This window comes from Haliotis rubra, unplaced genomic scaffold (genome assembly GCF_003918875.1).
Source record: "Haliotis rubra isolate DU_JTF1 unplaced genomic scaffold, ASM391887v1 Scf28, whole genome shotgun sequence".
Classification (NCBI taxonomy): Eukaryota; Metazoa; Mollusca; class Gastropoda; order Lepetellida; family Haliotidae; genus Haliotis; species Haliotis rubra.
The window spans coordinates 2805114-2829925 of NW_025766891.1; the positions used below are offsets into that span (position 1 = coordinate 2805114).

The 24812-nt window shown below is 39.9% G+C and overlaps 1 protein-coding gene across 1 annotated transcript; it reads right to left on the bottom strand.

The window, feature by feature from the left end:
- Positions 1 to 1223: 1223 nt before the first annotated feature.
- LOC124281143 (carboxylesterase NlhH-like) lies at positions 1224 to 20050 on the bottom strand. The gene is made up of 7 exons (XM_046717170.1): positions 19999 to 20050; positions 6996 to 7151; positions 4573 to 4683; positions 3942 to 4059; positions 3181 to 3244; positions 2296 to 2417; positions 1224 to 1981 (listed from the first exon to the last, which is right to left on the bottom strand). Exons 2-7 carry the CDS (start codon positions 7143 to 7145, stop codon positions 1323 to 1325), a joined length of 1224 nt encoding a protein of 407 aa, XP_046573126.1. The 5' UTR covers positions 7146 to 7151; positions 19999 to 20050; the 3' UTR covers positions 1224 to 1322.
- Positions 20051 to 24812: the final 4762 nt, after the last annotated feature.

Genomic DNA, 24812 nt, shown 5'->3' on the forward strand with positions numbered 1-24812 from the left:
TGTATGTATGGTTGTATGTATGTGTGGTTTTAGCTATGATGTGTATGATATTTATACGCGTGTACGTTGTGTATGACTGTATTTGTATTCATATTTTATTACTGGCATAATGTATGTGTTATCTGTGCAGATTTTATGGATGTTTGTATAACTCTCTCTCTCTCTCTCTCTCTCTCTCTCTCTCTCTCTCTCTCTCTCTCTCTCTCTCTCTCTCTCTCTCTCTCTCTCTCTCTCTCTCTCTCTCTCTCTCTTTTCCTCCCTCCCTCTCTCCCTCCTTCCCTCTCTTCCCCACCCTCTCTCTCCTTCCCCCTCTCTCTTACCTCCCTTAACACAAGATTACCCAAAAAGGCTTATAACATGCTTATTCATTTGGACAACATTGTTTTTAACTCAGTTTCGGGAAAGAAGTCTTAATATGTTTAATCAAGAATGGCATGCAGTAATAGATAATAGTTTACGGTATGACTCTTATAGAATATACAAATCACTACTCCAGCCGGAGAAATATCTGTCGGTGTTAACATCAAAGAAATTAAGATATCCATGTATACGTTTTAGGTTAGGTTTGATCAACATAATGGTAAACGAAGGAAGACGTTTTTATATTGAACGCTGAAAGAGAATGTGCCCACTGTGTAAATATAGATGTGGAAAAAGAAATACATTTGTTACTTGTATGTCCTTTTTATAAAGATTTGCGTACGAAATATATACCTGAATATTATCTGTGTAAGCCACCTTCATTAGCTTTTAAACTACTTCTTTCATCAACTGACCAGCATGTAATAATACAGCTGTCGTACTTTATCAATTATGCTCTTATTAAACGTAACAATCAGATAAAAAGTTTTGTAGACCCATCGTATTTCACTACTTGTACATAATTTACTGCCTGTATCATGATTTGCTGTTTAGATCACTAATTACTACTTATTGCAGCATATGTATAATGCATATGTATATAGGCGGGAGGCCTTTTGTACAATAAACATCTTTGACCTTGACTCCCTCTCTCCCTCCCTCCCTCTTTCCCATCCTCTCTCGTTCCCTCTCTCTCTCTCCCTCTATCTCTCCCCCACCCCTCGTCTCTCTCTCAATGCATCGCAATACTTCGAGGCCAATAGCGTATTGCACGGCTATTACTTCACTTTATTTTAAAAATCCACTATGTTCGCTCACTCGCCTCAGCAAATATGGCTTAGGAATTAGAACCGCCTTTCAAGACCAGTTTACAAAGTTTATTACAAAAATACAGATGAAGAATCAACTTGCACAGTTATAATATTATGAATCAAACATGAGAGAACAGGAACAGTAACAGATCATTTAAACTGTTTCTTTGCATACTTTACAAACATGTCTATTGTGTGATCAGCGTCTGCATACTTAGGCATGCCACCGCTCCACATCATAAAGCCATGTATAGACCCTGGGGAGTTGTAGACAACCACGTCCACACCGGCGTCCTTCATCCTCTGAGCATACATCAGACCATCATCCCTCAGAACATCAAACTCGGCTGTGACAACAAACGCTGGAGCTACTCCACTAAGATCCGGGGCCATCAACGGTGCAAAGTAAGGATTCAAAATAATCTTCTCGATTTGATTGGAGATCTCCTCATCGCCATAGTCTAAACCTGTATTTTCTGAGGGATGATATTTCGTTGGCAGCAGCTGGGAATCAACGTACGAAGCATATGTGGATTGTTTTAATTTCCTAGAAGTATGGTTATTGGTTCTGAAGGCTTTTGTCATGGTCGGTGTGTTGATACCCAAGTAGTTGCACCAAAACTGTGCCATCGTCTCGATTGACAGAAAGTAGGGTACTGCATCCGTATTGGAAATGTAGGATGGTGTCTTGAAGCTGAAGGCTTGGGTTACTGGGTAGATGAGCCACTGGAAGCTCAGTCTGGGGATGTCCTTCAGCTCCGAGAGTTTAAGAGCCACTGCAGCAGCAAGATTACCACCAGCACTGTCTCCTGTGTAAGAAGACGTGAGGTAATTAGATGTATATTTGTTTGTTACTTCTCTAACGAATTAGTAAGAGAAATAGTATGTAAAGAGCATTTGAACTACCAAATATTGTAGACAAGCGATTATACTGTCAGTGTGTGTGTGTGTGTGTGTGTGTGTGTGTGTGTGTGTGTGTGTGTGCGAGGAGAGAGAGAGAGAGAGAGAGAGAGAGAGAGAGAGTGAGTGAGAGTATGTGCATGTGTGTGCGTGAGGTTCGAACATGGTTACTGTGTGGGACAACAAGAGTGAGAGTTTTGTGTTTCAGTAACAGGCTTCTTACCTGCTATAGCAATCTTCTTTGGGTCCACTCCATACGTCTCTGCGTGTGTGAAGACGTGAAGGGCAGCCTTCACACAGGTGTCAAACGGTATTGGGAACGGATTCTCTGGAGCGAGTGGGTACCTGTAGAGTTTAATATTTTCGACATCTCATTGATGTTATTGGAGATCAATTCCATGTTATTTTTTGTTTGTTGTTTAACGCAAATCACGTAAAACTGTGATATAGTGCTGAATATAGAGATTGGTGTCTACTGAAAAAACATGCAAACAAAACAGGTGTGCCCATAACGTCTACACACAAACCAGCTACATCCACAACCAGATGTGTTTTGTAATAATGATAATAAGACGTCAATAAGACGTCGTCAGATGCCACCATTTGGTAACGTCAATGAAGATCCATGGCAAATGACATTTCGGTATCATCAGAGTGAATGAGTGAGTTTTGTTTTACGCCGCACGCAGCAATACTCCAACCATATGGCGGCGGTCTGTAAATAATCGAGTCTTAACCAGAAAATCCTGTGATCAACATCATTAGCATCGATCTACGCAATTGGGATACGATGACGTGTGTCAACCAAGTCAGGGAGTCTGACCATCCGATCCCGTTAGTCGCCCCTGACGACAAACATGGGTTCATGAAGACCAATACAAGCCCAGATCTTCACGGGTCCTGTCATAATGTTTTTTCTCTGTACCTCAGAACAGGAAGCAAGTTTGAAGAAATGTTAGTTGTGAGATATGTGCTTTGTATATGATCTCATGAATCCCGGTTGGAATATATCCCTATGACCCTACTTTTGTTGTATAAAGTGTCTCAATGAATTAGAGGTTGTACGGGGTTCGAATAGACCTCCACCTTCTGTCTGGGTTTTACTCACTCAATGGAAATAAAAATGTATCCAGATCTAACTGCAAATTCTGATACAACATCGTCGTAGATGTCTGGAAAACAATGAAATCGTATCATGTTATGTAGTTGCGTCGTTTCCTCCAATATCAATTAGTATCCTCAATACATGCAAACAACAAGTTATTTAAACATGACTGTACGTGCATAATTGAGGAATTTGTATATCAGGGTATGTTAGAATATTGTGTTACTTGAGGAATATATCGTTACACATCTTAAACACTAGACAGAGCAGAATGTTGATAGCGTAAGTATCAGTTCAGCATTCAAGCATCACGTTCACGCCAATCGCTATGGTTTTGTTTGTTGTTTTGCGCCACAATCAGCAATATCCATGTGATGGTGGTTTGTACATAATCGAATCCGGACTAGACTATCCAGTAATTGTAATCATGACTGACTGACTGACTGAGTTTAGTTTTACGCCGCTTTTAGCAATATTCCAGCAATATCACGACGGGGGACACCAGAAATGGGCTTAACACATTGTGCCCATGTGGGGAATCGAACCCGGATCTTCGGCGTGACGAGCCAACGCTTTAACCACTAGGCTACCCCACTGCCCCTGTAACCATGAGCATCAAATCAGCGAGCATGACCTTCCGATCCCGTTAGTCGCCTCTTTCGACAAGCATGGGTTGCTAAAGACCAATTCTCATCCGGACCTTCACGAGTCCAGACACCATGGTTGGAGTAGGTCAGTATTGAATATATAAAGTGTTGCCATACCCATGTTTAGGATGGTCCAGCCCCCACCATGTATATATATCACAGACGGCGAAGGGTTCTTGGCTTTCGTTGGCCGATACAGTCTTACGGGAATGTCATCAAAGACGTAGTCTTCTACCTAAAAAGAATTATAATAATAATAATAATTATATAATAACAGATATACTTATATACAGTACCGTGAGAAAATCCACGTATTGAGTGTGGAAGGGGAACTGCCTGTTCACAAGTAAAGACCATCGTTTGAGAGTGAGTGAGTGAGTTAAGATTTAAAGTCACAGCGGCAATATTTCAGCCATATCGTAACTAAAACTAGTGAGAGAGTTCAAAATACATACATATAATAAATAAAACCCTGTCATCGATGAACAGTAAAATTACTAGAGTATCACAAAATTAGGTAAAACTAGCTAACATATATCGTTAAAAGTAAACCCATCGATTGAGATATATTTAATCGTTTTGCAACATATTTTAAATGTCATGTCATGTAGGCCCGTTGTGACTGACATGGAGTAACCTGGGAGATGAACAGCCATCATTGACATTCGAGTACAACATCACAACTGCGGTAGTACGTAAGGGCTTTCGTACCTCTAGATCCATTCAACACAGCAAGATACGTAGTTACCTTCAGCTCATCTGTATCGGGGGGCGGTTTGTTGTCGGACATGAGTAGATTTGTAATCAGTCTCGTCACGGTCAGACGATTCGCAATTCCAAGACCTTCTGTCACTCCACCCTTAAAAGATATTATACGTCAATGTAAATGTTTGTGAGAGTATAACACCAACGGGAAAGAGAATAGGAGAGCATGTGTGTTGATAAATCACAACTAAACAGTAATAATACCAGATGTTCGTGAAAAGACATCCACCCAAAACACATGCAAAGGCAAGCCAATTGTTCACCTGAAACTTCATCGGGCGTGTGTAACATGTCATATCTGCAAACGACCTATTCATGTACTATAAACGTTTTGAAAGCTTAAATAAACCCCTGGATTTTGTTACCTTTGTCAAACAACTGTTTAGGAAAAGTCTTTGGGAAGAGCATATTCGATTGTAAGTCAAATCTTGAGTAACCTAGACACCGGAGTGGGCCCATGTGGGACATCGTTACGACATCATAAACGAAAGACAGTTGATTACTACTTAAACATTTCAAACACATGTCCTGATAATACTTTATGAGTGAGTGAGTTAATATTTAACGTCACAGCGGCAATATTTCAGCCATATCGTGACGAGAACATTTTACATTGAAATGGAATATGTGTAGATAATACTTTATGAATCCTGTACGTCATTGCAACTCATATCCTTGATGCTGTATGATGGGGTACGGCTGTAGTTAGGCAACAGGTTCAGACTGTGTTCAGACAAGAGAGACACCTCAGCTGGACCAGGCCACAATCAGTGTTATTCAACGAACACCTGTGATGGGGCACAGCTGTAGCTAGGCAACAGGTTCAGACTGTGTTGAGACAAGAGAGAACCCTCATCTGGACCAGGCTACAATCAGTGTTATTCAAGGAACACCTGTGTGTCTGTGGATGAATTATCATTTCCCTAATCAGAGTAGGTAAGTTGTATTAGATTAGAGGGGAAGTATTTCTCTAACAAAAATGTACAACCATCCAATGACCGTGTGTTCATATCCGATATTTGTTTTTGTTATAATTCTCGTGTTTATAGGTTTGTCCGACTGCCTCTGTAACGAGTCTGGTTGGATGCCTGGCCGTTTTAAAACAAACAACGCTACAAGGCTGTTGTTGTTGCCTGGCGCTCAGCTTTATAGAGATAGACTGGGAATCTGTATACTGAGTTGGGCATCCGTGGTATCTCAGTGGGTACTAACTGTAGGGCCGACAGAAGACCGAACTAGTACAATGAGACACATAATCAGAAACACACGCACGCGCACGCGTATGAACACGCCTATATGCATGTGGCTATGAAACTGCCTAGTGGTTATAGCGTTCGATACTCACGTCAAAGGCTAGAGGTTCGATTCCCCACATGGTTACAATATGTGAAGCCCATCTCTGGTGTACCCCGTCGTGATATTGCTGGAATATTGTTTAAAGCGGCGTAAAATCTCACTCTCTTACCCACCCTTCTCTTTCAGCATGATGTGGATGTTTCGTTATTCAAAGTGCAAAACGGAAGACTGATTGTCCATGGTCAACTGTAATCTAACACGCTTCTTTCACCTTTACAGTTTGATCAGCGGTCATTGAATTCACTGATTTGACTCACTCCGTCGTGATACTAGTTCGGTCGTGGGGGCGCGGTGGGCGAGCTTGCTAAGGCTTAGGCTAAGGCTAGTGATCCAGCGAGGTTGAGGTGTCGGGATTGAGCCCACCTGTGACCGGGTGTAAAAACCTTAGAGTCAACTTTGTGTGCAGACTCTTTCCGTGTTGTCACAACCCCTAGTTTACAGTACACAGCCCTGTGCACTTAAAAGAACCCACGAATCCGTTGGTATATGACCAAATGGTGGCCACATGAATACGTGCGAACACCAAGTTGCGGGTACAGCAACGTGCAGTGAACTTGGACAAAGTACTGTGACTATGTGTCCCAGTCCACCCAGCTGTGAATGGGAACATCGTTAGGAGAAAGCCACACTAACTCTGTGCGCCTGGTGGGTGCAAGAGTTGTATACTCCCCAGGGAGTTAAGATTGATAATACGATGTGCCGTAGAGATAGACATCCAATGATCAAGAGAAACATACCAGCGCCTTGAGCATGCACTAGTTGCCTGGATATGTGCGCTATATAAATATCCTATAATATTATAAACTAACACCACCTCGCCACCCTTCCAGCTTTTCGATGGACATGTAACATATATATGTGCAATTTCAAGATATCACCTGTAAGACCTAGAATTATTCAAAACATTGATCCAATTGGTGAGCTTTCTGAAATATAATGAAACTCTTGATATCTCTTGCTCCAGATAATCCGCGTTAAACAAATATAACCAATTTCAAGATCCCACTTTTGAGACCAAGAATGAGGTAAAATATTGATCAGACAACCTACCACTATACCAATCAGTCTTGAAAAAGTGGCGCTGGTCCTTGCTTGAGAGGTGTCGACAACGCCTTCCCTAATGGGTATGTACATGACATAGGACAGGCCAGCAAAGGCCACTGCGACACCCACGAGGAACGGTAGAGTACAGCAATACATTGTCGTCTGTAACATAATAAAATCAAAGGGGAATTGAATGTACCGAAGTGAGTGAATGAGTGAGTTTTAGATTTTCGCCACTTTTAGCAATGTTCCAGCAATATCACGGCAGACCAGAAATGATCTTCACACATTGTACCTATGTGGGGAATCGAACCCGGTAGTCAAGGAGCTTATGGGATTCCGTGCAAGTTTTTGATGAAAGCAAATCATATACTTTTTAGTGTTCATTACTTAAAGGAGTTTAAAAAAGTTTGGTTCCAATCTGAATATTAATGCGAAAGCTATTTTTAGCTCAAAATCCAAGATGGCCGCCAAAATTTAACCGGGAACTGAAAAAGTTGCAAAACATGGAACAAAACAATGGTTTAATATCAAATACCATGCATATTTGGTTAAGGTATATATTTATCATATGCTGTAAGTCACCAGATCGTTTTAGTTTGCTTTTAGTCTAAAATTTACAGCAAAACATATTTTAGTTCTAAAGATAATGATGATTCATGTCACGATGATGAATAAAAACCCTATTTCTGAAAAAAACCATATATATTTTATATAGAACTAGTACGATATGAAAAAGGAATATGCTCCTTACCCTGTTTAACAACATTAGAAGAGGTCTTACAATGAAACAGATCCAGAAATAATCATTAAGGCCTTTTCTCTTGATCAAACATGTTGCGGTTGCCATGACCTGACTATAAAAGTTCAAGTCAAACTGTCTTTACTTCTAGTATACACAATCAATTTGGTCGGTCATTCAATTTAATGAAATTAATATGAGTAAAACTCATGTCCAATGACTTGAATGTTTGGTGTTTCATATCAGTCACTATCAGAGTCAGTGTCAGAAACACTGAACTGAATGGTGAATACATTTTCACAAGAGTCAGCCCTTGAGCATGCACACATTTCGGTGCATGGGAGTCTGTTCTTGTGACATACACAGAGTCTGTTGGAACATCTTGATGCTGTGCAGCCACATTTCACCAGTTGAATGATCGCTGCAGGAGCTGGAGGAACTGTTGTGGTGACTGGTTTGAAACCATCCTCGGTTAGAGTCCAGCCATACTTTTCGGGGGAAGGAAGTTCAATGTTGGCGCAGATGGCATTATGCCAGATATATGCTTGAAAGTGTGATCTCAGTATGGCTGGTTGTAGTGCTGCAGCGGTTGGTGGAAGATTTTCTGCTTGTGCTTGTTTCTTTGTAAACAACCACCAGCGTGCTTTTGAAACGCAATCAAAGTGTCCTTGTGGAACATACAACTTACAAACATACTTCTCTAGGGCAGCCAGTGTCTGATCAGAGGGCCAAACTGTGGTACCAAGTTGTGCAAATGCTGATAATGTTTCATCATTTAAATTCTGCAATGCCCTCCAGCATAACTGTTTTCCTTTTCCAGAAAACCTTCCAGTAATGTCTGCCCCAGAGAATGCATGAAATGCAGGTAATGCAGCTGCCTTGTTTGGCCCCAGTAATCCAACAAGTGGTTCCAGTTTGATGATCCTGTGTTTCTCTTTATTGCCTGTGATGAAACACGTGTCCTGGCACAGATCAATATAATGTCTAATTGCCAAAACGAAAACATCAGTGTCAGGAGAAAATATGTGAACTGTGGTTGCACCTGCCCTTGTTGCTTCATGGGCATGGAGAATTAGCTTTGTATCAGCCTCCTCTTGATTGCTTGCAAGATGAGCAACATCTCTGTGGCAGGCATCAGCTTTGTCACTCCATGCAACAACTAATTCTTTTCCCAAAGTTAGAGGATGGTTGAGTAGTTTTCTTGCAAGATATGCTGTAATCTCATCCTTTGTCTGTGTATGAGCCAACAAGTTTTGCATGCTGATCCTACTGATAGATGTTGTGTCTGTAATGTGATATGCAACAGCAATATTCCCACCTTGCCTTCTGTTCCTAGTGGACATTTTCAGGGAGTTTGAAATGTCGTATCTGTCAAACACCAAGTGAACCTCATCATATTTAGCATACTTTTGCCAATGCCTGTGAGCAAAATGGTCTGCCATGTCTGAACATGTCCTTACCCATGTTGGTTTGTCAAGTGATTGTAGATCTGCCATCCCATCAACTATGGCAACTTGCCTTTTTTTCACTTGGATCTTCTGATGAAACTTCATCACTTGTGGCATTCCTCTGTAGATTTTCCAGGATGGACATCAAATCACTTTTTGATGTGGTGTGCAACAAACTACCATCAGCTGCAAACAGAGATCTAGGAACCACGGAGAATTCAAACTTGCCAATTGCCTCCTCAAGATTTACTTCAGGTCTTGCTTTTGAGACAATTAGTAGCCGGGCAAATAACGCTCTGTCTTCGCGGAGTTCAATGACTGCTTTTTCTGTGTTCACCTGCACCTTCTTTGCAGAGGACGACCACATTTGTAGCTGTAATTTCTTCATGGGTGCCCACAAATTGACGTGTTCATTTCTTATTCTCTCACTGACAAAGGTTTGAAAACATTCTTCACCCACCTCTGTTCTCCTCTTGATGTCCATTTGAACATGTGATGGCATCACTGCCTTTGAGACCAAGTTGATGAGTTGCCCATTTGGTTGTTCAAGACTGAAAGGGTTAGTAAAATCAGAGATGGTTTCCATCAGACTTGTCACATTCTTTTCTTGTTGCTTCAGTTTAGCTCTAGTGTTTTCATGATGATGAGTAGCTTCAACTTTCACTAATCCTGCCATTTTGCGAGCTTCTTCAGCCAAACATGCCAGTTCAGGAGCTGCCAGAAAAAATCTGTTACGAGCTGCTGTGTTGAGAGTAATACCAATGAGTCCTCCAGATACTTTCATAGCACGGTTTACTTGTTCCAGTGCATGGTCCGCTCCAATTGCACAAAATGGAATTGTGTTCTTATTGACAATCCAGTTGCCCTTCATAAATTCTGACCAGATATCTGGATCTCTCTCAGAGACTGCCTGCATGTCTGCTAGATAAACTGGGATCATGCGTGCATAGTTCAACTTGTCATGGGCAAAGAAGTGTTTGACAAATATCTGGGTTGTCTCAAGATGCAGTTTCCAGTCACCAGAACGAACAGCTCGTATGTAGTTCAACATCTCTATTACCATTTGCATGTACTGCAGCATGGCATTGGCGACTGGCTTCCTGTTCATTTTTTTCTCAAACATTTTCATTTCATAGGTGATTTGAAGTGACTCAATGGTTTGATTGAAATCATCATGAGCAGTTTTCACACTCTGTGAATCTGCATTCTTGCAAGAAGTGTTTATAGCCTGGGCCTTCGCTGTGCAGGTCTGTTTAATGTCTTCTTTGTCTTCAAAGAAAGCTTCCCCATACAGCATGAACAATGCCTGCAATGTGGTCAGATGAGCCTGTATGGCACGTTTGACATGTTTCCCATCCAAAATCTGTTCCACTGTTACTGGCCCATAGAGGTCTGCCTCAATCCAAGACATATCTATTCCACTGTTTTCTATGAAAGATCCTATAGTACGCAGCTGAGCCATAACTGTATGGAGTTCTCCTGGTCGGAGAATGAGGTGTGTGCAGTCATTTCGAGACATCTGTAGCTGCTTTGCTGGTTTGTAAAGTCCCATGTCAAGAGTGATCACAGTCTTATGTCCTTCACCGACAACTTTGGTGGAGATGCCCTGAGCTTTCTTCAACACAGTCAAAAGTGTCTGCCATTCATGTGCAGGTGCAGGAATCAGTGGAGGGGTACTGACACCAGTCACTGGCATTTCTCTGCTTATCAAGGAGTTGTAGGCTGACCATGTTGGAGTATAATCTTCATCTCCGGGGTTTGGTGCCTTGGCCTCTTCTGCTGACTCCAATTGTAGCTCATCCATTTCCTGAGACTCTGTATTGATTTGCTTATCATTATTTCGACATTTCAGCCTTGTCAGGGTCTTAGCAAAAAGCCATGTTATGTCACTTTTGTAGTCACTCATTTGGCGTCTTTCTTGCATCAGGGTAAATGTGGCCTCAGCAGGCCTTGATGGCCTCAGTGTTTTTGGCATTTGACATTCAAGTAGTCTTGTGATAGTGTCTGGCAGATGTTCAATTGAACGAGCACTTGCTGGGCCATGTAGCTGGATTCTTTTGAGATCATCATTTGGCTGACATTGTTGATACACTGCCATAATAGTACCATGTAACGTGTGCTTTCCATCTGGCGTATCTTCAGCAAAATCTACATTATCAACTGCAAAGAATATGTGTCGGCCATTGACAATGTTGGGTGGCACATACACTTCTTCCTGTTCAATTCTGGCTAAAGCAGCATTTGCAATCTGGGTTTCAAGTCGAAGTAGTCTGTCATAGTCAACTGAGACACCAAATCCATGCAACATATTGATCACTTTCTTACAGCGTATTGCTTGGCGAATAGCAATGCCAACTGCTAATTGTTGTGGCATTTCTCGGTGGTACCTGACTACATCAGATTTTGATGCACACTGGCGATCAGATAGACAGAAAGACATAGTTGTCTGTCAAGCAAGACTCTTGGCATGTCTGCTCACTGTAGATCGTTTGCCCTCTGATGATAGTGTGACATTCGGTCCTTGCAGCAACCAGCGAAAGAACATATACAGCTCCTTTGGTATGGCAGCATCAGTTAGCGACCCTGTGAAAACCCATTTGTCCACTTTGCCTATTGCTTTTCGAAGAATCCGGGCAGCATCAAATATAGTTTTCATATTATCAACTGTCTCGTTAAGCTGCTGCTCTTCTGAGGCTGCGCCTATTGCAGCATCTCTGGAACATTTTACACTCACAAGATCAGATTCATTCCTGCGTTTGGATCGATGAAACTCTATTCCAGGTATTTCACTTTGAAGTAATTCTTTTACTTTAGCTCTGTGACATTCAGGATTTACTACACCGTTTGATGATCTGATGTTCTGATATGACACCTGCAGATTAGCCATCTGCAGCACTTTCCCTTCTCTCAAATCCTCTTTTAAGAGGCTAATAAACTCGATCTCTGCTGCAATTTCATCAGATCGAAAATTTGAACTTTGCCCCATGGATGATTCCCGCAGGACATTTGTAACATTGCTGACCCAACATTTTTTATGATACCGAATGTCAACGGCATGGGCGTCATCCGGGTTTAAAGCAGTGCTTAGCTTGACATTAAATGTGTTATTGTTGTTCTGTTCAATTGCTTTGTGTAGATTTTGACCAGCTTGGTCAGTGAGGACCTTGTGAAGTGACTGGAGTCTACTGGCTGGTCTATCACAGAAGAAACATAGTTTGTCATCAAATGGGACAGATTTGGAACGAGTGAAAGTGCTAGACGCTGGTGGAGAGGCATCTTTTGATGTTTTGGAAAGATTCTTTTCATAACGAGCTTTGGCACGTCTACACTTATCTGTATTCACGGTGTTCTTATAGCAGGATGGATGCCAGCTTGCCGCAGCCTTAACCAAGTCCTCATTTGTCACACAACTTAGCCTCCTCTGTATCTCAGGAAAGTTTTCATCACCATATTGTGCTCGTTCTTTTACAAAGTTCAGTAATTTTTCATAACTTGACGGATTTTCAACAAGTCTTTCTTTTGTCTCTTGTTGGCATATGATACACTTGAGGAACAGATTATCTGTCTCTGTCAGTTGTGCAACTTGACAATCAGATTCCATATCGACATCTGTATTTGAAAAAGTAATTTTGTTGACAGAGATACATGAAAAAAGGATTTCTCCCCTCATTTATTTGTATAATTTTTTTTCAAAGATTATAACCATTTTAGAATGATTCGAAATGAAAGTACTAAACACCTTAAAATTGTTACAAGAGATTTGACTGAGAGAGTATGAAGCAGAAAATAGTGTTTTCTCCCCATCATTTCATTATATTCTTATCAATTTTAAAAATATATATGCTTTTAGAAGAAAAGATTTGGACATATTAAATAAAAAATTGATAAAACATAAATTTGATATTGACTAACTATATTTTGAAATAAGGACTGCTCCCTTGGTGACAGTTTCATCAAACAGAAATAAACATCTCTATATAGTTTCATGCACAGCTGTTTTTGGAAAATATGCAAACATACATTTGGTAACCTATTCTTTAACCTTTATTAATAACTTGAATTACATTGATTTTATGAACTGAATCAACCGTATACTGACAAAATGCACAAAACCTACATCTGCTCAAATTCGTCTGCTAGCTGCCATTTTGAGAGAGAGGGAGTGTTCATTATTTTTATTTTTATTATTATTTTTTTTAAATTATTTTTTTGGTTTTCTTCAAAGAACAAACTCCATGGAATAAAGAAACACACATGGATAAAGGTAATAACCTCAAACTTTCAATATTTAAGTCTCCCATTATGACCTCCTGGACGTTTTTCACTACCATTTTGTACAGTGCTCAAAAGTAATATTTGCACCATATTTCAGCTTGGAACCAAACTTTTTATTTAACTAGCATGTCTGATGAATATAAAAAACACAATGTCTTGCTTTCATCACAAAACTTCCACGGGACTTGAATACTGTACCTATCCGACCTGACTAACTCAACTTTTGCCCGTGACTTAGTGTCTCTTGGATTAATTAATTAATGTTTAATTGAGTGCATGTTTTGGTGAGAAACAGATTCCTTTGCTTCAACATAAATCATTCATGCACAACACAACTAATGTCACCCTGATCTCACGTTGCAACAGCGCCTGTACATCAAGACGAACTCACAGAAGGATGAGTTAGATAGGCATACGCATCTATAATGTTCACAGTGAATTCCACTTGAAGCTTTCATACACTGTTGCTTGCGAACGGTAAGGATCCAGAAATGTCCTACGTTAAACGTTCAGTAGTCCTAGTGCTTGAGAGCCATCTTACTGTGGCCAATGAAACTATTTCTTTGAGACGACAATCTTGGTAAGGCTTACAATCATCTTTAGATATGTGAAAAAACAATTTGAGGACGTGTACCTTTATAGTCACCAGTTAGTGTGTAGTGACCGCGAGATTAGTGGGATTTTCATTTTTAATGTTTCATTAAACAAAATCCTATCAATTCTGTAACTGTAACATCGATGCCTACGTCGTATAGAGGCGACTCAATTCTACTTAGGTCATGATTAACTATCGCATTGATGCCTACATCGTCTTGAGGTATCTAAATACATGATTAAATGTTACAGTGATGCCAGGGTCGTATAGAGGTGTATCAATTATTCCTACGACTTCATTAACTGTAACATCAATGCCTACGGTATATAGAGGTGTATCAGTTCTACCTACAACATGATGAAGTTGAAAATAAAACTATTTTATTTGACATTAAAACTTACAGCATAACCTACTTAAGGCTTGATTTGTAGGTAAAGGGACGTAGCTCTTGGAAACTTAATTTCCCCACCCTTCACCACTGGCCTAAGGGAGATAACTGTATTTATTCAGGTGCTAAGGGCCTTGTTTATATTTTGTTAATGAGCTAAGGGGCATGACAGTCCAAGATCACCTTTGAACCATAGCAGACGAAAATACCCGCCCTTGCCCACCCTTTTATAGATTTGCTGTCTCCTATATAATAAATTTCATGTTTGGTGTTTGCAGTGTTGCAATATTCATACCTATTTATTTATACCTATGCTTCAAGTGTCAAGTGTCTCCGCATGGAGAAAATTGCAGTGTTTTGTAATGATTAATTACATGTTTGGATTTGTTAATGTTGTCAAGTTAAAAATAAACTTGACCCTTTACCCCTAAAAGATCAGTTGTTGTGTTATCATTAGTATTGCTTACATGTTTTGGAACTATGGAAGGTTTAACTATAACATCAATGCCTACGTCTTATAGAGGTGTTTTAATTCTACCTACGTCGTGATTAACTGTAACATCATTACCTACGGTATATAGAGGTATATCAATTCTACCAACATCAGGTACGTAAGTCCAAACACATTTAGAGTAGATTTAGGCTTGCCACGTTTTTAATCGTAGAATATGTGTGCTTTTAATTTAAGGTTAGATTTCTCTTCTGTCGCCAATTGCTGAAGGGATGGTGTCAATCCAACTAGGGTCCATGCAGGTAGCAAAAGTAATGTAAGTCCCCATGGTCCCTGGTATGGTGATCTACCTTCAGTTATTGGCGATTTATAGCCCATTTTTATACTGTATTGTTTTTTCCCCCTACAGTTAAAACGTTTTAGATTTATTTACTAGTTTTACATACATATCTGTGATATTCTAGTTGTTTTACTATCCTTCGTCGGCAGGTTTTTTTATGATATACATATATTTCATTTCAATATTATATGTTCTCGTCACGATATGGCTGAAATATTGCTGATGTGACGTTAATATTAACTCACTCAGTCACTCTACCAACATCATGGTAAACTGTGACATCAATGCCTACGGTATATGGAGGTATATCAATTCTACCTGCATCTTGATTAACTGTGACATCAATGCCTACGGTTTATAGAGGTATATCGATTCTACCTACATCATGATTAACTGTGACATCAATGCCTACGGTATATAGAGGTATATCAATTCAACCTACATCTTGATTAACCGTAACATCATTGCCTACGTTATATAGAGGTATATCAATTCTACCTACGTCAGGAGTAACTGTAAGATCGATAGCTACGGTATATAGAGGTATATCAATTCTACCTACATCATGATAAACTGTGACATCAATGCCTACGGTGTATAGAGGTATATCAATTCTACCTACAACATGGTAAACTGTGACATCAATGCCTACGGTATATAGAGGTGTATCAATTCTACCTACAACATGGTAAACTGTGACATCAATGCCTACGATATACAGAGGTATATCAATTCTACCTACGTCATGAGTAACTGTAAGATCGATGGCAACGGTATATAGAGGTATATCAATTCTACCAACATCATGGTAAACTGTGACATCAATTCCTACGGTATATAGAGGTATATCAATTCTACCTACATCATGATTAACTGTGACATCAATGCCTACGGTATATAGAGGTGTATCAATTCTACCTACATCATGGTTAACTGTGACATCAATGACTACGTTATATAGAGGTGTATCAATTCTACCTACATCATGATTATCTGTGACATCAATGCCTACGGTATATAGAGGTATATCAATTCTACCTACATCATGATTAACTGTGACATCAATGACTACGTTATATAGAGGTGTATCAATTCTACCTACATCATGATTAACTGTGACATCAATGCCTACGGTATATACAGGTGTATCAATTCAACCTACATCATGATTAACTGTGACATGAATGACTACGTTATATAGAGGTATATCAATTCTACCTACGTCATGAGTAACTGTAAGATCGATAGCTACAGTATATAGAGGTGTATCAATTCTACCTACATCTTGATTAACTGTGACATCAATGCCTACGGTGTATAGAGGTGTATCAATTCTACCTACAACATGGTAAACTGTGACATCAATGCCTACGGTATATAGAGGTATATCAATTCTACCTACAACATGGTAAACTGTGACATCAATGCCTACGATATACAGAGGTATATCAATTCTACCTACGTCATGAGTAACTGTAAGATCGATGGCAACGGTATATAGAGGTATATCAATTCTACCAACATCATGGTAAACTGTGACATCAATGCCTACGGTATATAGAGGTATATCAATTCTACCTATATCATGATTAACTGTGACATCAATGCCTACGGTATATAGAGGTATATCAATTCTACCTACATCGTGGTTAACTGTGACATCAATGACTACGTTATATAGAGGTGTATCAATTCTACCTACATCATGATTATCTGTGACATCAATGCCTACGGTATATACAGGTGTATCAATTCAACCTACATCATGATTAACTGTGACATCAATGACTACGTTATATAGAGGTATATCAATTCTACCTACGTCATGAGTAACTGTAAGATCGATAGCTACGGTATATAGAGGCGTATCAATTCTACCTACATCTTGATTAACTGTGACATCAATGCCTACAGTGTATAGAGGTGTATCAATTCTACCTACATCATGGTTAACTGTGACATCAATGACTACGTTATATAGAGGTATATCAATTCTACCTACGTCAGGAGTAACTGTAAGATCGATAGCTACGGTATATAGAGGTGTATCAATTCTACCTACATCTTGATTAACTGTGACATCAATGCCTACGGTGTATAGAGGTATATCAATTCTACCTACATCATGGTTAACTGTGACATCAATGACTACGTTATATAGAGGTATATCAATTCTACCTACGTCATGAGTAACTGTGACATCAATGCCTACGGTGTATAGAGGTATATCTATTCTACCTACATCATGATAAACTGACATCAATGCCTACGGTTTATAGAGGTGTATCAATTCTACCTACATCATGATTAACAGTGACATCAGTGCCTACGGTATATAGAGGTATATCAATTCTACCTACATCTTGATTAACTGTGACATCAATGCCTACGGTATATAGAGGTATATCAATTCTACCTACATCATGATTAACTGACATCAATGCCTACGGTTTATAGAGGTGTATCAATTCTACCTACATCATGATTAACACTGACATCAATGCCTACGAGATATAGAGGTATATCAATTCTACCTACATCATGATTAACTGTGACATCAATGCCTACGGTATATAGAGGTATATCAATTCTACCTACGACGTGATTAACTGTACATAACATCAATGCCTATGGTATACACAGGTACATGAAATCTACCCACGACGTGATTAACTGTACATAACATCGATGCCTACGGTATATAGAGGTGTATCAATTCTACCTACATCATGGTTAACTGTGACATCAATGACTACGTTATATAGAGGTATATCAATTCTACCTACGTCATGAGTAACTGTGACATCAATGCCTACGGTATATAGAGGTATATCTATTCTACCTACATCATGATAAACTGACATCAATGCCTACGGTTTATAGAGGTGTATCAATTCTACCTACATCATGATTAACAGTGACATCAATGCCTACGGTGTATAGAGGTATATCAATTCTACCTACATCATGATTAACTGTGACATCAATGCCTACGGTATATAAAGGTACATGAACTCTACCCACGACGTGATTAACTGTACATAACATCAATGCCTACGGTATATAGAGGTATATCAATTCTACCTACATCATGATTAACTGTGACATCAATGCCTACGGTATATAAAGGTACATGAACTCTACCCACGACGTGATTAACTGTACATAACATCGATGCCTACGGTATATAGAGGTATATCAATTCTACCTACATCATGATTAACTGTGACATCAATGCCTACGGTATATAAAGGTACATGAACTCTACCCACGACGTGATTAACTGTACATAACATCAATGCCTACGGTGTATAGAGGTATATCAATTCTACCTACATCATGATTAACTGTGACATCAATGCCTACGGTATATAAAGGTACATGAACTCTACCCACGACGTGATTAACTGTACATAACATCAATGCCTACGGTATATAGAGGTATATCAATTCTACCTACATCATGGTTAACTGTGACATCAATGCCTACGGTATATAAAGGTACATGAACTCTACCCACGACGTGATTAACTGTACATAACATCAATGCCTACGGTATATAGAGGTATATCAATTCTACCTACATCATGGTTAACTGTGACATCAATGCCTACGGTATATAAAGGTACATGAACTCTACCCACGACGTGATTAACTGTACATAACATCAATGCCTACGGTATATAGAGGTATATCAATTCTACCTACATCATGGTTAACTGTGACATCAATGCCTACGGTATATAAAGGTACATGAACTCTACCCACGACGTGATTAACTGTACATAACATCGATGCCTACGGTATATAGAGGTATATCAATTCTACCTACGTCGTTATTAACTGTGACATCAATGCCTACGGTATATAGAGGTACATCAATTCTACCTACGACGTTATTAACTGTAACACCACTGACAAGGACGTGCTAGAACTGTGATGCCGCATGTCAATCTCCTATACTGCACTTTGCTGATACTACACGTTTCGATATGGCAAAGTGACATCTTGTCAACGGTATCAAATATCAGTAATATACTACATTAATCATTGAAACATAATACTTCAAAGACAGCACTGTATCGTGGTGTGACGTGGTGTGTCATGTCGTGGCGTGGTATAGTTGGCCTGTATTGCCAAGTGACACAAATTCATCTCATCCAGAAACCTCAAGCTTTTATAACGATAGAATGACGAAGCTAAACAGGACACCAATGTAAATAGAACTGTGATCGAGCGGTCAAGTTGACCTCAGCGTTATGTCTATACTTCCATGCCGTCATCGCAAGCAGTAACATGCTTACACAACAGTAAAACGTCTCTCCGGTAATTAGAAATTCATTGTGGCGTGGCTTGACACAGAATGACGAATCAAAACGGGATACAATGAACCAACACGAATGTATGTTATCACTGGCAGTTATGAGGTCATGTTGACCTCGACGTTAGCTCATTGTTTACACAACAGTGGAACGTCTCCTAGGTAATTAGAAATTCATAGTGGCGTGGCTTGACACAGAGTGACGAATCAAAACAGGATACCATGAACAAAGACGACTGTATGTAATCACTGGCAGTTATGAGGTAATGTTGACCTCGACGTTATGTCTAACCATGCCGTAATCGCCATCAGTATCATATTTATACAACAGTAAAACGTCTCTCCAGTAATTACAAACTCAACACCTGTGAACAGAGACAAAACATAAATACCTGGACCGACAGTGACAAACTGCAGTAGTGAGTGGACTTTGATCAACAACACCTTACCTCGTTTGTTGCTGAGCATATCAATCCGGCCGGCCTCCGTATAGATCCGCAGCTAAGTGACCCACTTATAGTTCGTAATTGAAATAGCTTTATCACGCTGACAAATAGATACGACCTCACATATCGTAGTGTGTGGTGTACTGGACAAAATGAATATCATACCGTTTATCGAGTGTGGGTGAGTTATAATTGTATATCGCATCTGCAATATTACAGCCATATAGCGATGAAAACAAAGCTATCAATGTAAAATATCTGTCGACAAAGGACAGTAAAAGTAACTAGACTATCACAAATAGATACCGTTTATCGAATTATATTACTCTCCACGACATAAAATCTATAAGTGCAGACACGAATACCGATGTGTATGACAAACCCATTTAAGCAACACGGTGAGCTTTGACGAGTTCCGTATTGCACGGTTACCGTACCTGTATCTTCACTAATTTTGATTGTTTTAAAGACGGTGTGATCTCTAAAGAGTGTCCCTACTCTAAAGAGTGTCCCAACTATAAAGATCGTCCCTACTCTAAAGAGTGTCCCTACTCTAAAGAGAGTCCCAACTCTAAAGAGTGTCCCAACTCTAAACAGCGCCCCTACTCTAAAGAGAGTCCCTACTCTAAAGAGGGTCCCAACTCTAAACAGTGTCCCAACTCTAAAGAACGCCCCTACTCTAAAGAGAGTCCCTACTCTAAAGAGGGTCCCAACTCTAAATAGTGTCCCAACTCTAAAGAACGCCCCTACTCTAAAGAGGGTCCCAACTCTAAAAAGTGTCCCAACTATAAAGATCGTCCCTACTCTAAAGAGTGTCCCTACTCTAAAGAGCTTCCCTACTCTAAAGAGAGTCCCAACTATAAAGATCGTCCCTACTCTAAAGAGTGTCCCTACTCTAAAGAGCTTCCCTACTCTAAAGAGAGTCCCAACTCTAAAGAGGGTCACAACTCTAAACAGCGCCCCTACTCTAAAGAGGGTCCCAACTCTAACAGTGTCCCAACTCTAAAGAACGCCCCTACTCTAAAGAGGGTCCCAAATCTAAAAGGTGTTCTTAGAACGCGTTGTTTATGCCCTGACATCTTCTCGTCCAGTACATAAGGTCCAAATAAACAAGTAAGACGCCCTGTTTACACATTGGCCATGCGGCGTAAAACTAAACTCACACACACATATTGGCCGTGCAATCCTACGTGGCAGTACATTCTAAAATTGTTTCCAAATTTGCCTCAGCGGCGTGCACGCTGACCATTATGCTCGTTTGTTTGCCGTTTAACTCAGCAATATCCCAGCAATATCAGTAAGTAATCGAGTCTCAACTAGACTGACTGACCGCTTTTAGCAACATTCCAGCAACATTACGGCGGGGGACACCAGAAATGGGCTTCACACATTGTACCCATGTGGGGATTCGAACCCGGGTCTTCGGCGTGACGCAACGCTTTAGCCACTATGCTACCCCACCGCCCAGTCTCAACTAGACAATCCAGTGACTGACACAATGAGCATCGATTTATCCAATTGGAATACCATGACAGATGCCAACCAGGCTAGCGAGCCTGTCCATCCGATGCCATTAGTCGCCTCTTACGACAAGCATGGGGTATTGCAGACCAATTCTAATCCAGATGTTCACGGGTCCTGTCATGCCTTGAATAATGATGCTTATTGGTGGGCGAGCTGGCTAAGGCGTGATCAAGCGAGCTTGAGGTGTCGGGATCGAGCCCACCTGTGACCGGGTGCAAAAACCTAGGAGACAACTTCGTGTGCAGACTCTTTCAGACTCTGTCACAACCCACAGTGTACAATACACAACCTGTACACTGTTAAAAGAACTAACGAACCCGTTGGTAAATGACCAGATGGTGGCCACATGAAAACGTGCAAACACCTAGTTGCGGGGACAGTAAACTTGGACAAAGTACTGTGACTATGTGTCCCAGTCCACCCAGCTGTGAATGGGTACCTCGTAAGGATGGGAAAGCCTAGTGGCTGCAATAGTTGTATGATCCCCGGGGAGTTGAGATTGCTAGTACGATGTGCCGTTGAGATTGACAGCGCCTTTAGTAGGTACTAGTTGCGTGGATATGTGCACTATATAAATATCCTATAATAATGCTGCTTCTCTGTACCTCAGATGTGATGAAACAGGAAGCAGTTTTAAAGACACACAGATTGCTTTGCACATATCAATCGCCTGTTACGACAAGCATGACCTGTTGAAGACCGATTCTAACCCGGATCTTCACGGGTCCAGTATGGTCGTCGTTAACGTTATTGAATATCAGCTTTAACATTAACCTGTTAACATATACGATGGAGAGATAATTATTTGAAATATTAATATATTAATAGTTTTCTTTAAGTAGACACTGACCTGACCGTGACACCCGTGACATGTTGAACATTGTTTCAGTTTTATGTCAGGCATGTTTACAGAATCCATCCATCCAAGAAACGATAGTAAATATTTTCTACCCGGGTAACACACACACACACACACACACACACACATACCCTCTATTAACCTCTCTGGATACCCGTTATGTTAATTCCTGACATCAAATTTCCAAGAAATGGCAATATATCCTTCAGCTCGGAGTCTAGCTTTCAATATCTTAACCATGTATTATATTCAAAAGATATCCTCAAATATGTTGACATGGAAGTTCCATCATGCATGATCTGGTGCCCTGTGCTGGAATCGGTTCCATGATGTTACAACAGATAAATATTGATGTGGATTTCAGTCTTTAGCAATAAATACACTCTTCTTATAGTAAACCTAAACAGGGGTCATGGACAAATACCTGGAGAGCAAAGGCACCACTTAGTTTCTTATCTGAACTCCCATTGGCTTTGGACATAGCCGTTGCAAGTATACTACCATGGACAAAGTCAAACGTATTGCCAAGGACACAGTAAATACACATGGCAACATCTTTAAATTGCACAGGGCTCAAGTTCATAACTTGATCTCTCTCTGTCTGTTCAAAGTTTATGAATGGATATGTGTTAGTTTTAGAGATACAGTGAACTCTGTACAATCCGACAACTGAATTATCCGAGAATCTGTGAATTCCGACATATTTTAGGGGTCCCGGCAGCGTTCCTCTATATTATCGTCATTTAAACATTTTATTATCCGACATCTGTACATTCCGAATTCCGACACCATTTTCTGGTCCAACTGACACTATTAATGTGTACAATCCGACATCCTCTCCCCCTATTGTACTAAAATAGCCAAACAAACCTATCAATGGTCAGTTGACAACTAACATCCTGTTACCGGTAATCCCGTTGGTCCCAGCACTTGCTAATTGGGAGGTAATTAGCAGTGTGAGAACGTCTGTACCTTTTGTTTTTACAAGCTGAGTGGCCAATGTGAGGACCTAGGTATATTTTGTCACCCACGGGATGAATGGACAGAAAATGGATCAATTGATTTGGTGAGATCAATTACCAATGAGTAAGTGGTGACAACTTAAATTGTCACTGTCAGCAATTCTAGCTAGCCACACTGTACTTGAGATAATAAATACAATGACACTCTGTACACGTGAATACAGAATTTGTTTTTTCCTCCTGTATTTACCAAGAAAATAGCTACTAAGCATTAATTTCATTATATAAGCCAGTTGCAATGTATGGTACTGTTTGAAAAGTATTCAAGCAAGGAGACATGCATTGAATTATCCGACACTCTGTATAATCCGACATTTTTTCTCGGTCCCAGCGACTTTCATAACCCATGTATTAGTAATACCTTGTGTTCTCTTTGAAAATATCAATAAAAAGTACATTTGTGTCTCTATATGAGATTTTAATAATTATTTACTGAAGATTTCAATTTTTAAACTTTTAAAACACACCAATCCAGGCTTACCCTCAGATTCGCGGACGGCAGGCATAGAGTCTGGAGACGACGTCATGAACAGTATGCCCAATGTTGTGTACAGGAAGTCGCCAGGGCCCCTATTCTCGAAAGGATCCTAGCCCAAGGATGTCCTAACTTTGATCCTAGGGTCTAGGATAGATGTCCTACCTTATTCTCGAAAAGTATCCCAGCGCTTGGATGTCCTAACTTAGGACAAATACTAGGATAGGTTCTGACGTGTCCTAAGTCTATCTTAGTGGAAGTAAACATAGAGTGGTACTTGTTTGTTCACCAATTTTGACGTCAAACAAAATAACTCGTCAAAAAACTTACATTTGAATTTACAACAGCACCCAGTTTTGATGAGTTATGGAGAGTTTCTTCAGTTCATATTATCAATTAATCGGTAATGAATAGACACACTTGTTGCAATGCACGCTTTCTTTAGATCTACAAAAGAGATTTGTTCAATTCTTACCTATTCTCGGCCTTTTTAATCACAACATTGCTCTTTTCAGTCACATTCACGTAAAATGTCAATGTCAAGGCCAACTTGATAGGGGAAGTAACTCCTGTTTATTTCCTCGGTGAATTTTTCAGTTTGTGAGATGACGCATAATGAGAGTTCAAGTCATGATTTTCATAAAAAAAACAAATACAATGAAAACATGTTTTACACATATCTTTAATATCCTTATTTCTTTTTGGCAGACTTTCAAATTCTGAAGTAAAATTGTTATCGCCTTGTCAAAAAAATGAATTTTCCAATTACTATAATGTGATGAAAATATCGAATAATTTCTTCTAGATCTACTAAGTCCATCAAAAGCTGAATTTCCTTATATTATGTGTTTTTTTATGCCACGAATCATGGGTAATATTTAGGGGAATCCCCAACTAAATGAAGGTTTTTCTATCTCACCTACTGAAGAGCTCGCTA